This window comes from Olea europaea, chromosome 8 (assembly GCF_002742605.1).
Source record: "Olea europaea var. sylvestris chromosome 8, O_europaea_v1, whole genome shotgun sequence".
Lineage (NCBI taxonomy): Eukaryota > Viridiplantae > Streptophyta > Magnoliopsida > Lamiales > Oleaceae > Olea > Olea europaea.
The window spans coordinates 11923419-11939293 of NC_036244.1; the positions used below are offsets into that span (position 1 = coordinate 11923419).

At 32.3% G+C, this 15875-nt stretch overlaps 2 protein-coding genes across 2 annotated transcripts in view; one reads left to right on the plus strand and one right to left on the minus strand.

Moving 5' to 3' along the window:
* LOC111398285 (nucleolar protein 12) overlaps positions 1-1228 on the plus strand; it is a 5236-nt gene extending 4008 nt beyond the window's left edge. The window contains exon 5 of the mRNA XM_023025206.1: positions 429-1228. Within this exon, the coding sequence (XP_022880974.1) occupies positions 429-905 (477 nt within the window). The 3' untranslated portion in view covers positions 906-1228. The remainder of the gene's footprint in view (positions 1-428) is intronic.
* Positions 1229-1523: 295 nt separating this feature from the next.
* Positions 1524-4520, minus strand: LOC111398811 (uncharacterized membrane protein At4g09580-like). Its single transcript, XM_023025918.1, has 4 exons — positions 4060-4520; positions 2610-2880; positions 2363-2533; positions 1524-2000 (listed from the first exon to the last, which is right to left on the minus strand). Exons 1-4 carry the CDS (start codon positions 4290-4292, stop codon positions 1872-1874), a joined length of 804 nt encoding a protein of 267 aa, XP_022881686.1. The 5' UTR covers positions 4293-4520; the 3' UTR covers positions 1524-1871.
* Positions 4521-15875: the final 11355 nt, after the last annotated feature.

Sequence of the window (15875 nt, forward strand, 5' to 3'; positions counted from 1 at the left end):
CTAAATACGAACAGTTTGTAGCTTGTTTGTTTGGGTAAAATATTTGTGCCTTTTTGTGTATTGGATGGTGATATCTTTTTTAAGAATGAGTTGAATTGTATAACATAAAGTAGTAATTATATTTTGTCCAGAATCTATCCTATTACAAGGTTGCAACCTGATTGTTGGTTACCGCAAAGTTCTGCGTGGTTTGTGATTTATGAGTTAGATAAACTCCATAGAGAAGCCACATTAGCTCAAAGGCGAGCTAAAAGAATTGATATTACAAAGTTATGTTTATGTAATCATTTCTATACAAACTGATGGAATGTCTGAACGTGCATCACCTGTCAAGAGAAAGATTTGCACGACTACCGCATTGCTTGAGAGATAATAGTCTGTCTTTTAATTACTTGTACTTTCAATCGAAAATAATATCTTAAAATTTTTTCTGTTGGCAAATGCAGGATGCTGCTAACTCAGTTGTTAAAAAACATAAATTGAAGCTTCGGGACCGTGAACTGAGACTGTCTCATGCCAATACAAAATCCACTCCCTCGAAGAGAAAGAATATTTCACTACCAGAGACCTACAATACCCCTGCCAAGAAGTTTGCTGTTGATTCCAGATTTTCGGGTAGTGATAATAAGGTGAAAGCTAAGGCCAATACGTCTTACCAGGGTATGCGGGCAAGCAAATCTGGCACCCAGAAGAAGGTCCCTGCAAGAGTCAATGCACCGGCAAAGTCAAAATCTGGATCATCCATGGAGAAGCCAGTTAAGGGCAAAAGACCAGCAGTGGCTGCTAGAAAGCTAAAAGCACAACGGGCTACTAATGCTTCAAAACAAGTTGGAATAAAGCGGAAGCTGGATAATCGAACACCTGCCACTGCTGGCCAGAAGAAGAAAGCAAGAAAATTTAGGTAGAAAACTTGACCAGGGACATGAATCTGGCCTTCAGCTTAGTGCAAAGGTACCTCCGTATGATTTGGCCAAAAAGAGAATATAACAAGAAAAGAGAGAGCCAAGGGGAAAATGTAACCCATGCGACTGTAGCTGAAACCATTTGTTAGTTTTTACCTTGGTCTACACAATTAACTCCTGAAACTGCATATTGGCATTAAGAATAATTTATTTTATTTTTCAATGTAATGTGACATGGTTTGTATCGGGAGATCAGTGTTGTGTTGGTTTCGTTTAACATATAGGAGTTATGGTAATTTACAAGCATGACGGATTTCTCGGACGAAGGGGCTTTTCACTGTTCCCATTGTGCTCTCTGAAGCAGGTCACTAGAAAGTTACTTGTTATAATGGTGTCTTTTTGGTTGTATGAAGGTTACAACGCTATGGTATGTTTAAGGAACCCCTCGACTTGATTGCACGAGTCAAATGAATGGGATGGAAATAAAAAACCCGAGGGACTACCGGTCGTCCATGAGTTGTTTTGTGGGTTCATTTTTTGTTACAACTGGATGCCTCTTTACGATTGTGAAGAGTGCAATGTATTTGCATTTTCAACAAGATTGGACAAATATAAATAAGATTGGCTAAAGGAGTCTAATGGATTAACTACAAATAGAAACGGTGTTGCTGCAACATGAAATATGTTAAATGACTGCGCAATGGTTGATACATTTTTCAATGATACAAAACGTGAATATGGTCTCTGGCCATGTGATGTTACATATCATCAACAATACATCCTCAAAGAGGACAACAATCATATTGATTCTCTAATATCACTCACCACAGGTCTCCCAGCTGTAGCAGCCGAAGCTTAAACTTCTCTTGCAACTTTGATTGTTACAATACGTTATCGAATCAGACGGTGCCAGAGAGTTTATTGAAAGACGGGACGGGGGTTGGGTTTGTTAATCCAATGTATTTAAGCTCATGGCTTACCCTTGTTGCTCATCAATGCAGGGATAACAGAGACAACGCCTATTAGAAACAGAGTGATTATAGATTGAAAGTCATAGAGATCACCCACCGATTGCAAGTCGCCAAGTGCTATTCCAGCCTGAACAGGACGAAGGAGTTAGTATTTAGTGATTATGATGACAATTATGCTACAGGTACATCAAGTTTGACATCATCTGAGTTGGTAGATTTTTGTACATTGATTTTAACCACATTTTTTCCAATTAATGACCAGATTTCCTACACATAGGGGGATGTCATAGATATTTACAAGGAATGTACAAGAAGCATAATTCTTATCATGAATACTTTTTAAGGAAATAAAAACCGAAAAATGCTTAGTATTGTTGTTACTTCAGTTTGTCTTCTTGTTTTAGATGCAGAAATATCTTGTGCTAGGCAAAATTTTCAGTAATAATAGCATATGCGTGTGAATGAAATTACTAAAGAAAGAACAAGTACCCTGACTGTGACGAAAGCAGCAGGGATGATCCCAACAAAGGTCGCCAAGAAGAAGATATGGTAAGGAACATCTACAATTGGCGAAGCAACATTTATAAATGTATTTGGCAAAGTTGGAGTCACTCTTAGGAAAAGCATGTAGTTCAGCAGCCGGCTCCTTCTTTTAGCGACCTGAATAAGCAGAAAGATTATATTCCAACAGTACAGGCCATGCCCAATACATGACCTCATATGAGTTGATAATCACCTGGGCTTGGAAAAAGGTCAATTTGTCAGGCCAGAGGGAGAAGACGAGTGGTCGACCAATTAATTTGGACAAGAAGTAGCACGAAGATGCACCAGTAGTAGCTGTGAATACAACAAGAGCTACACCTTTGAAGACCCCAAAAAGGGATCCAGCAAGCAAGGACATAAAAACAGTTCCTGGAATCATAAAAGTCTGCATAAAAACATAGACCAGGCAGTAGCCCACAAGAACCTGTATGGTGTAGTCGCTTGTATAGCTCTCCAGGTTATCCCTTTATAAAACACAAAAATCAAAATTAGCTTTCCATTATGCAAACGGGCAATAATATCTTTGAACAATCTTTATCAGGACATTTCAGCTGAATAAGAATGCAACGAGTCAGTTACAACAAGAACTGCAAACACGTGATAAGAATAAAGAAAGCGTGTGCAAGAACATGCAAAAAAAATCTAGAAAAATTATAAGCACCGTGAAGATTTACATGTCAATCTACCACCTCTAAGAAAAATGTTGATAATTGACGCAACGTGTGGAACCCACATTGATGTACAAACTGCTTTAAATAATGTTCCAAATGCATAACCACTAGCACGCAAAAGAACTGAATATCAAATTTTATCAATCCATTTATTCCAAATCAAATAAATACGATAAAGCATGTGGCCAGGAATACTATACATTACCAAAGAAATTCTCATTGATTAAATGATTCTTTTTACCATGATTGAAATTCAATGTACACTTATTGTCGCTCTTTTGAAATCCAAATGGAATCGCTACCTTGATTAACCAACAACAAAATTCAAACATCTCATGAATCTTTGCATTATTATCAGAGCACAGGTAAAAAGAAGGCTTCTGTATGTAAAGTTAAAAGAAAAACTAAGAGGGCAACTAAAGGAAAACAAATTTCATTTATGCACAAGTTCTAATAGATAAATCACCATAGTAATGAGGCCGAGAAAGGCATCTTCAGGCATACATATCAAATAAGGTGAAAACAACAATGCAGATTCCCTCCTCCCAATACCAATTTCTTGATCTCATTTGGACAAGAAGTTCTAAAATGCATTCATTATCTCCGGGTGAAATTAAGTTTTAACAGAATGCCACCACAAAAGTATTATTCTTTTTTATTTATTTATTTATATATTCATTTCCTGCAAATCCCATTCCCCAAGATCCCATTTATACTGAAGAGGTTCACAGTGCAATAGGTTTTGGTTATTTGGAAGAAATTAACAATCACAATCACAATCACAATCACAGAAATAAAATAGATAAAGCTCTATTATCCTCCACGATGTTTTAAAATTCCAAATAACAACATCATTAAATCATTTATTCTTATGTTTAGTAGCAGCTTAAACTATAAAAATATGCATAATGATAACAAATTCAAATATGCCATATATAATTGAGAAAAAAGAAAAAAGAAAAAAAAGAGTACTTGAGAATTTGGAGGTCTTGCAGAGAACGGGGAAGCTTGAGGAAGCTGTAATCAGATGCAGGCATTGTTAGGTAGATACCCATCAACCCTAAAACAAATCCCAATAAGACGCCGCAAGCCATCGTCACCTCCCACAACGTCAACGGAAATTTGAGGGATCTCACCTCCTTCTTCCCTTCAATTACACCTCCGGCGACATTATCATGATTCAAAGAAGCTACTTTTGCATCCATTAATTCCAATTAATCAAAATAATCTTTTTATTTCTATTCTGGGCTATAGGAATTTCGAATGTTGATTGGCGTTTAAGATAAGAATGACGACATGAATGTACTTATATATACAAATACAGGTAGGAACATGTATAAATGAAGAAATATATATCAATTCAGACAGAGAAGAAAAGGGTTTCTTCTTCCCTTTTTCTCTAAAATTTCAGCTGAAGATGATGATTGATTGTCTACCAGTGTCATTGTCTATTTATTGGAAGATTGTTCAGACTTCAGACATTGAAAAGAATATTCCTTAATTCGCACATAAAATCCAAAAAGGTTAATAAAATTTCCATCGCTTCTCATTTTTTATTTTTACTATATATATATATATATATATTTTTTTTTTTCAATAGTTACTTTAAAGAATGTGTGGTTAAAAAATATTAAATTATTTTGAATTTACTTGTAAAATATTTTAATGTATCAAAATGAGTATCAAATGGTATTAACATGTAATAAAGGTGTGTTTGACGTGTCATACTAGACCAAATAATAAATAATTTAATCATATACGTCGTCTTCTACAATAATACAGTGAATTCTCGAGCTTATTCTAGTTTAATTAATTGGAGTAAAATATATTAAAAGTATTTTTTTTTTTTTTGGTTCATATTCAAAAAAGTTATTTGTAGGAAAAAGTTACTTTTTAAATTTTAGATGAATATTGTCCTTTTTTATTTTTCAATACTTATATATTGTATTATAATACATCCCGATCAACCATATTTCGGTTTTGTAATCATATGGTGCAGCAAACGTGTACTAAGTGTCTTCCGACCACAAATTTGGAAGAAAATTACAATTTTTATATTCTAACTCAAAATTAATATTTCCTTTTTATATTTCTTGTAATTCGATTAAAATAAAATATATTTAATTTCAATTAGTGGTCGGTGAGGTTGAAGTGTGAATATAATTGGTAGGCCGTGATACCAATCCAATCCATTTTCGGCGATGATGATAATTTGGGCTTGGTACTAGAGTTGGGCAAATCTCCCTAATCGAACCTGACGGTTCTTGTCAAATTAAATACCCGGACGGATATCTGAATTAAGAACCGACGGGTACGGTTCGATTCTCAATTCTAAGTCAAGAACCGAAGAACCGAATCTTTCTAATTTTTTTTTATATTGAGTAAATCAAATTATTTTAATTTTAATTTTTTCTAAACAAATTAACAAATTAATGATTTCTAAATCCAAATTTTTGGCCCAATAATTTGTTTCATTTCTAATTTTTTAATTTTTGGCCCAATTATTCGTTTTATTATTTCATTTCTTAGCCAAACAAGATCAAATCCACTAAATAACCCTAAACACCTACACTAAAGTGCATAACGTTGTCTCGATTCTCGCACTCACTCTCGCAGCCTCGCTAATATTCCAAAACCTATACAATTGTCGACCGACACTTTGACCTTCGATCGAAGCTGTGACTTCCGCCGACCGAAACTTTGATCGTAGCGATCATTTGAATAAGGTAGTTTACTAGTCTCTAACATTCCAAAACCATTGAATGTATCATTAGTCGTATTTATATAACGTTGTTATAAATATTAAAAAATTTAATTATAGTACAGAACCGAACGGAACGGAATCGAACTGAACCCGAACGGTTCCATAATTATAGTTGGACCCGACGGTTTCATTTATTAGATACCCAAAACGTTTGGTTTGGTTCGATTCGGTTCTAAAGAGAACCGAACCGACCCGCGCACACCCCTACTTGGTACAATTTCAGTGCTGATCCATTGCCTGATAATTCAAATGAAGGAGCCTAAACTCGGACCCAATATATGGTTAAAATGCATTTTGGAGATGCGACTTTAGTTGTCCCATTAAGGCCAAAGTTGTCAGTTGCTCTACGCCGTTGATCATTTACGGAGATAAATGGTTGCTGTGTGGAGTATATATAGTGCCTTTGTGTGTTGCCCTACTTTACTTTTCCAATTTGATTTTGGGGCATTTTTAAGAATGTCCAATTTTAAGAGTATGAGTTGAAAAGTGTCTACTCATTTGAATTTAGTGTCAACTTGTTTATTATGCCTTCAATGAAAATGTACATTTTGAAATGGTATTCTCGACATTTGAATTTTTTTTATCAATTTGTCACGAATTTTGAGAAGTGATTTCCATGAAAAGTTACATTAAAATAATGTTTCTCGACATTTCATATGTCATTCTCGACATTTAAACACCGTTTCATTTGTTTAGAATGACATTTCATTTTGAACATGACATTTCTCTACATTTAAAAATATCGTTCTCCACATTTCTGAATCAATAAAAAACATAGCATTTATTGTGATTTGACATGTGTACTTTTTGAAATAAATATGGCAGGTTATGTGTCAAATTTTATTGGTCAATAACAATATTGCAAAAATGTCCATTTTTTTGTCTTAGTGTGGAACTATAAATTGTTAATAAGGATATTTTGGTCTAAATTCTTTCAAATTAGACATTTTTGCAATGGTGGACATTTTTGTAAATGACTAGATAAAAATGAACATTTTGTGAAATTTCCTCTTTGGATTTTTTGTGTTGCTTCTGGAATTCTCTTTTAAGTCCTTTAATTTCTTTTGTCTTCTTTGTGTGATCTCAACTCTTGGTTGGATGATTTCTTTCTATTTTTTGAGTGATTGTAAATCTCTGCAATTCTTGGATGAGAAAGCAAGTGTATGGTTCTACTGTGATGCCTTCTGGTCCATAGGAGTAACGTTAATTGATTATTGAGGGTTTGAGTTTGACGTTTTCAAATTTGTATAGAAAGATACAATGTTCTGAATCATAAAATATGTGATACAAAAATGCCATTGAGTTTTGAGTTGTGAATTTGAGAGCAAATCTTTGTATACTTTGAGTTTTTCAATATAATTGAAAAATTACGAAAACTTTCCTTAAGAGCTTAACGACAATTATAAAAATATCCTCTCTTATTTTAAAAGGCTAAATATATTGACATTTGACACACCATTTTAATTGTATAAAATGTCTATTATCTTAAATTATTGTCATATATTTTCATAGCGTTTTTCTCTCATTCTTATTCTTAACTCTCAATTAATTGTCATAGCTTGTTTATGATAGCAGTTTTCTTCCAAAAATTCTATGTATCGCTCGTATATTTAAATAAAATAAAAAAAATTGTAAATACTAAATTGCAACTAAACAATTGTTCATCAGTTAGAGAGTGCATATAAAAATTTTAGACTAAAAGTATCATTAGATATAAGATGTACTAATTAACGAAAGAATAAGAATAAAAATGCGATATATATATATATATATATATATATATTAAATTGATTGTACTATTATATTACAAGTACAAAAATAAAGATCAAAGAAAATATAATTTTATTCAAAAATTATTCCATTAATGTAATGATATTTATTTTAGAAAACCATATTTGCATTTATATAAAAAATTTAAGAAGCAAAATAAAAGGAGAAACGAAATGAGCTATATATATATTTTAAAATTGATTGTACTATTATATTACAAGTACAAAAATAAAGATCAAAGAAAAATATAATTTTATTCAAAAATTATTCCATTAATGTAATGATATTTATTTTAGAAAACCATATTTGCATTTATATAAAAAATTTAAGAAGCAAAATAAAAGGAGAAACGAAATGAGCATAGTTAAATAATATTCGTAGTAGTTTTAATAATTATAAAACAAAAAAGTTAAATATGAAATAAAAATTTACTTCTGTAATTTTTTAAACACTCGCGTGTTTATGTAATTTATAATTGTTATGGGAACATGTCAGCCACGAGTTGCACGTGCCATCGACCCTTAAGACAAGATAACACCGATTAATCATTGCGTTGGAGAGGCACATGGCTGCATGTAGTGCTCCACTATCAACGCCAACGTTTGTAATACGACAATTTTGTAACGACTTATTTATCCTTTTTAGCTTAAGAACTAAAGGTATCTTCTATTCTTTGATTACCAATCTATTGTTATCGATTATAAGTTATATAATATTTGGAATGACGTCTATCCTGCTAATAAGAGTTGGTATAAGGACGAGTCGAATTGTAGTTTAACCCAAATTTTAATGAGTATTGGAGTTTTGGTTGAAATGGTCTTGAAGAAATCAAACTTATGGATTGGGGAAGAAAAATCATCGTATTTTCGCTAGCTGCATACTTATGGATCAGGGAAGAAAAATCAACGTATTTTCGCTAGTTGGATGCCCGAGCGACTCCTGCATATTTTCTTCATAGATTTGTCGCTCGCCTGATAACTGAGCGACGGAGCTGTAGCCCGCATATTGCTCGTCTATCATTGACAGGATTATCTAGACTAGGCTCGTCTCGCATTTTTGAACTCCTATTCATATATGTATATATACATGTGTGTGTGTGTGTATATAAGTCACGGCTTGTATTGTTCATTTAGTATTCATATAACATTTTGAGAGCTTTATACCTTAATTGAGAGTATTGGAATCTTATTGTAAACCCAATCATCATTGATTATAGTGAATTTCTCCTCATCTACATGTGATTTTTTTCCATTTTGGATTTCACATAAATCTTGGTGTTCTTAGTTTGTTCTTGTTTATTTCATTATTGTCACTATCTTTTGCTCAATTCATGACAAGTGATATCAGAGCAAGATTGATTATTCCGCATGGCAACGATGAAATATGATATTATGTTATTAGATCGAAACACGAGATTTACTTTATGGTAAGTGAAAGTTCGAGCAGTCTTGCACATATAGATTTGGGGGAAGCCTTGTTTGCCTTTGATAAGATGCCTTCAATCTGGACGCAGGATGAAAAGCAGCGTAGGGATCGAAAAAGCCAATCTCAAATTCATTTGCATCCATCAAATCAAAATTTTCAGGATGTTCTAAAGGAAAAAATGCCATTGTGTTGTGGTTGAAGTTGGAGTTACTTTGTATATCAAAGAGCTTGACCAGCAAGTTACACTTAAAACATCACTTGTATTCTCATCGGATGTTCGAAAGCACGGGATGATAACTCAACTATGTTCAAAGAAATTGTGGTTGATTTGGAGATATTATATGTTAAGTATTACGACGAGGACTTGGCTTTAATGTTATTATGTTCTCTGTCACCATCATATATGATTTTTAGAGATACTATTATCTATAATTGGGATACTCTCACTGTGGAAGATGTCTATGATACTTTAATTTAAGAAGAAGATGATGTATCTTGTTGGAGGATTTAGGAGTCAGGCTAAAGGCTTGGTTGTTCGTGTGAGAAATCAAGATAGGAATTTGATAGGAATATGAGGGACATATCAAAATCCGGACATGCAGAGAAAATATATCATTACAATAAGAAAAATGGGCATATAAGAGGTGATTGCTATTTATTGAAAAACGAAACTAAAGCTCATGGTGCTATTGATAAAGGAAAGCAACCTACTAATACAGCAGAGGCTGATGTTATTGAAAATGGGCAAAGAGTGATAGCTTATTGTGATTTTTGACATGGGTTACAAACATTGTGAGGAATGTGTTTTTGACTCGGCATGTATTTTTCATGTGTCCCAATATGGATTTATTTACAACATATGAAAGAGTTTCGAGAGGTGCAGTGATTATGGGTAATAACGCACATTTTAAAATTGTTGGAGTTGTTGCATTCATAATTAAAATGTTTGATGGTGCTATTAGAACATTATAGAGTAAGGCATGTTCCTAAACTAGAGGGAAATCTCACATCTTTGAGTAAACTTGACTCAAAAGATCATAAATGCACTTGTAAGTGTTGAGTTCTGAAGGTGAATTGGGGCACTCTTGTTTTCATGAAGAGACATAAAAACTCTATACAGTTGTACGTTTTGTAGGTTCCAGAGTTTCAGGAGATACATCAATTTTTACTTTTTCTTTAACTGATGAGGGAGTTACTAAACTTTTGCATATGTGACTTGGGTACGAGTGAGATAGGTATGGTAGCGTTTAGTAGGAGGGGACTTCTTGAATTTGATAAATAAAAAGCTGCTCGTGATGGTAGTAGTGGTGGGAATATTCCACTAGCATCCCATATTGAGGCAATTAAAGAAGGGGAGGAAGATGAACCTGTTAGTTTTGGCCCTAGATCTGTTCTTGTAGACTATGGGCCTAGTTAGAAATTGGATACCATTGTTGAACAAAATGGCAGTGTGATGAGTGTGATCTTACTTGTCATGTAGCTGTTAACCATTCACTCAGATAATGATACGCCTTGCCACCAAGGCTTATATGATTGCCGACGTGGCATCCAATGTAGAACTCTATTTGAAGCGTGGTCAAAAGCCAGCCCACATCATCAAATAGCATTTTTTGAATAATCTTACATGGACTTGGAGGGACTATTGTTACGCTTTGACACCAAGGCTCATATGATTGCCCACTTAGCATCCCTTGTGGAACTTTATCAGAAGCACAGTCAAAAGTGAATCCATGTTATCAAATGAAGGACAATCGAAATGATCCAAAGCTATTCAATGAAATAAAGCCTATTTGACCGAAACCCGAATTGCTAAAGTAAAAGCACCGAGCTACTAAGAGCTTCACGTTAGAAACATTTCCCAAGAAGACCCTTTATGTGAAGATCTGGTGAAAGCGACTGATGTGATAAATTACAGTCAAGAAATATCCACTCATGTCAACCTATTAGCCAGGTGTGTAAGCATAAACGGCGACTTCTCTTTTCAAGATGCATCGAATGTAACATAGGCCAAGTGGGTAATGGGACTGTATAATGGGATGCATTAGTGGTTCAGATGAAGTCACATGTTCTTTATCTGACGGTCATAGCTTTACTTGTAGCACTATAAATACTCATAACTTGCATCATTTAAAGAATAATGAAAGTTGAATACTCAAAAGCTATATTACAATCTCTCTCTAGTCTCATATATTTGTACTGTTCTATAAATCTTGTTGTGTTTTTAACCCCAAATGCTCAAACACTTAAGTGGCTTACGTCTCAAGAGTGATTTTTTCCACTGAGGATTATTGGTGGCTGTTTATTCTTTAATGTGGTTCGGTTTCTGCGCAGATGTGAGTGGGGCCTAAGATTCTATTAGCACGTTTTTAGGTGTCAATAGACACTTATCAAAGATATATGAAGTATGGAGTAAAAATTACCTGGTATTAGGATTATGATTCCTGGGAAGTGGATTTGATACTGGTCTGGGAGGTATGGGTGTAACCAACTTGGCTTCCGATTAAAAAAAATCAAAAGCGTAGCAATCCGTGGTTTATATCCATAGTTGGGGATTAATGATTCAACAAATAAAATGTCAATATCATAAACATAATCTAAAATGTCATTTTTCTTAATAAAACTTATGTAAGAATGTCATGTTCTTTTCTACTTTTTCATTAAATTGTTCTGATGAACTTCTATCTAAACTTTATACACCATAACCCTAAAAGGGGCCATCCTTTCTAGCCTTGGGGCCAAATTTCTCAGGGAAAAGGAAAATATAGATTTAAGATTTTATGATAAAAAACGAATCATTAAAATTTTTATTCAACAAGCAAGTGTTAAAATGATTTTATTTAAAGGCAATTGTTGGAAGATGGGAGACTGAAAATTTGATAGACGGTGGTGGTTGTGCTAGTGGTTGTGTGGTGGTGGGATTGTGGTATACGGGTACTAGAGCTATGTTGAGATGCAGATGGTGTACATGGTAGTGGTAATGTTACGATAGAAGTACAGATCTACATGGTGATGCTGATTGTGAAGTAGTGTGACAACATCGTTTTGGGTACAGATCTATGTGGTGGTGGTGAGGTGACATTGATTTTTTTGGTGGAACTGTGGTGGTAGGATGAGTGGATCTGACGAAGAGCGATTGTGGCTAATAAAATGAATAATTTGTAATTAATAAATAATGTGATTTAAAAAAATATGTGATTTGTGACTAAATTTATAATTGTAACCTATTCAATTTGTGTCTTTATGATTGATAATCAAGTTTAACAAATTAATTTGCTAATTTGAAGACGTGAAATAAATTGTGAACAATTAGTTTAATAATTTGTGATCGATATGTAAGTTGTGACTATAAAATGTGAGATTTGTGACTAAATTCATAATTGTGACCTATATTTTATATGTTTTGTGACTATGGTGTTCTGTGATTGGTGACTCGTACGTAATTGTGAAAAACATTATATGTTGTTATGATCTACAATTATGTTATTGTGACTTTGATCTTGTGTGATTTGTGATTGACATGTGAATGTGATCATAAATTATGTGTTATTATCAATGTTTTGAAAATCGGATCGGACCAGACGGTTCAACCGAAAAAATTGAGAATCAGCCTCAAATTCGTCTGGTACTAATAAATTAACCGAAAATGAAAAAATCGGTAAATAACTGATCAAACCGGCCATTTTAACCGGAAATCGAAAAACTAGTCACGGTTTTTACCGATTTTTTTCAAAAAAAAAAAAATAAAAAAATAAAATTATAATTACTTTGATAGATGGGCTCAAGCATTGGCAATCCCAATTTTACCTTCCTTCCAATACAAGTGTTGTTTTTAAAAGAGAAAAGACATGCAATGTTTTCATCAACTTCTAATGTGAAATAAGTATAAATGTTGTTTTTAAAAGAGAAGAGACATACAATGTTTTCCTCAACTTCCAATGTGGGATAAGTTGTAAAATCCTTTACAATTTATATAATTAATAATTGTTCAATTTTTTCTTTCTATTAAACAAATTTTGACCCCAAAACCACAAATAATTTCAATTTTAACAAAGCAAATTATTTTAGACACAACAATTGCTAGTTTTTGACGTTTTAAATAAATTATAGGATAATAAATCATTAAATCTAATTGACAAATATTGATTTATATTTACTTTGAATTAGTAATACTACAATTTAAAAATTTGTTATTATTATAATATTTTAGAGTTTGTTGGAGTATTTATTTATTTAATTTTGATATCCCGTTTGACCCCAGGTGGACCCCAATTCAACCGTTTGACCCTTTTTCTTTTCCGGGTCGATTTTTAAAACATTGGTTATTATGATTGTGACTTGTGTAATTAAATTATAGGTTCATACAATTTTATGAAATATGACCACCTAATGTTTTTTTTTTTTAAAAAAAAATCATAATGATTTTAGATGATTAAAAGAAAAAAAAGTGATGTGTAAGAGAGTGAAATTACAAGGTAAAAAATAAAAAATGACATATACTAGAGACCGAAAACATGAGAAGTGTAAGAGAGAGCATGAGAAGTTAGAGAAATAATAATTGAATGATATATTTGATTTTTTATCTATTGTGTAGAGTTCATAACGTCTACATTTTTTATTCTCATTTTTACAATAATGTGATTTAAACGGGGCTTAAATTTTCACGAAGACGCATTTGTATGCGTCTCTTTAATTGATTGGAAAAGAATTCAAATGAATGTCTATGCTTCTCTTAAAAAATGTGACAGAGGACTTTCAAATTTAGCACTTTAATATGTATGCAAAGACAAATAAAATAATGCGTCATGGCATTTTTTTTAATTGAAAACAAAGTTTGAATTCATATTCATATTTAAATTTTCACGAATACACATATATGTAAACTTCAGCAACATTAAATTCATCGTTACAAAAAGAAATCATGATTTCAACAGTTAGAAAAGGGACACTAATTAGCAGTTATCATGAGAAATTAGTTTATAATTGCTTTCCTTTTACTGAATAATCATTAAATCTATAATTTATTACTGAATAAGCAAATAAAATATGATCTAATTAAATAAGAATTCAGAAATTACAAACTTGTAAATTTTTGTTGACTATTTTCTGATTTTGAGAAGAAAATACAATTTTTTTTTTAAATTTTATTTTAAAGAAAAGCTAGCTGAAGCAGTTCTCGATTTTGTATTATTGATTTATGCAAAATTTCCTCTTCTAATTTCGATTTTTGTTGATTTGGTTGTGTAAATTTCAATTCTTACGGTTGATTTTCCCCTCTATTTTGCTATGTACATCTATATAGAATTCCATTATGGGAGGGTTATTATTATTATTATTATTATTATTATTTTTCAATGGGATTTATGTTTCAACTAGTAACTATTTATTATGTTGGTTTACATTTTTATTTGGAAGAGATTTGGTAATATTGTATCAATTTAAACCATTATTTTAAATGATGTGAGCCAATTGTTTGTTGTGTGGAGTTGGTAAATTTAAATATTCAAATGTCTGCCTTTTGTTTTATTTGAAAGAGATTTGGTAGTGTCTCATACTTTGTTGTTGTCGTTTATTTCGATACTTAGATATGCACAATAAACATTAAAGATTCTCAACATAATATATATATTTGTGGAGTATATTTTACATTTATAAATTATAAAGATGAATATGAATCCATGAAACTTTAGTTTTCACACACACTATAATTTAATACAAATGTAAAGCAAATTGTTTACCTAAAAACATTATTTTATATGAGAAAAAGAAGCATCGTTAGCCAGCAACAAGGATTACCATACAAGTTCATTTTTAATGTTCCAAACTTGCAAAAGAATTAGGTTGCGTTTGGTTTAGTTTTCCGTTTTCCATTTTCAGTTTCAAAACGGTTTTTGATTTTCCCCGAAAATGGTGCGTTTCGGACATTTTCCACGTTTTGATCATTTATAACTGAAAATGCTCAAAATGATAAAAACCGTTTTACGTTTTCAACTATAAATTATACCTTGTTTTCAAAAATGCAGATTTTCAAAAACGACAGACCAAACGCGTTTTCTGCATTTTCAAAAACGGAAAAAGGAAAACAGCTCAAAAACGTCAAACCAAACGCAGCCTTATATTTTATTCCACTACTAAATCGGATTCCTTTGTTAATCATTTGTCCAAAAGTATTATGGATTGGTACATGGTTGGTTTTTGTACAATTGGCTCACAGTTTACCCTTTCTTTATGTATTTTGGTAGGTTTTTGTTGCCAAAAGTTAATAAGGTTTTCTAATTGTGAGAAAATATTTGATGTCAATTAATTTGATGATTTTGGGACCCTTTTTAAAGTGATTCGTTTATTAGGTTAATATGGGTATTGAAATATAATATGGCATTCTCTATATGTATATGTGTTATTTGTTTTTTTAGACATTCATATTAATAATAAAATATTAATTAAAAGAATCATCTTGAACGGATTACATTTATACACTATAGTAACACGTGATCGTTTTCATCACACAATTATTACAATCAAATGCGATGTAATTGTCCATAGAAACATACTATCAAGATTGATTACGTTTGTATCATATCGATCTTTTCAACATTTTATTAATGAGAAATTTTGAAAAAGAAGCTCATTTATTTGGTGAAAAAACATTGTTTACTTTATTGCTTCTTTATGAAAACCAAGCACAAGCTTTGCTTAGAGGCTATAAATGCCAGATAAAAAGTGCAATTTCACCACATGTTTTAGATGCCTGAATATATTGAAACAAATCCCTAATGCATGTGGATAACACAACCCCACCACAAAAGGCCAAAAATAAAAATAAAAAAATAAA

Coding starts and splice junctions, on each gene's coding strand:
- LOC111398811 (XM_023025918.1), bottom strand. CDS start 4,292: ATGGATGCAAAAGTAGCTTCTTTGAATCATGATAATGTCGCCGGAGGT. Junction 2,534..2,609: donor TGACCTTTTTCCAAGCCCAG/GTGATTATCAAC, acceptor CTGCTTATTCAG/GTCGCTAAAAGAAGGAGCCG. Junction 2,001..2,362: donor CTGCTTTCGTCACAGTCAGG/GTACTTGTTCTT, acceptor CGTCCTGTTCAG/GCTGGAATAGCACTTGGCGA.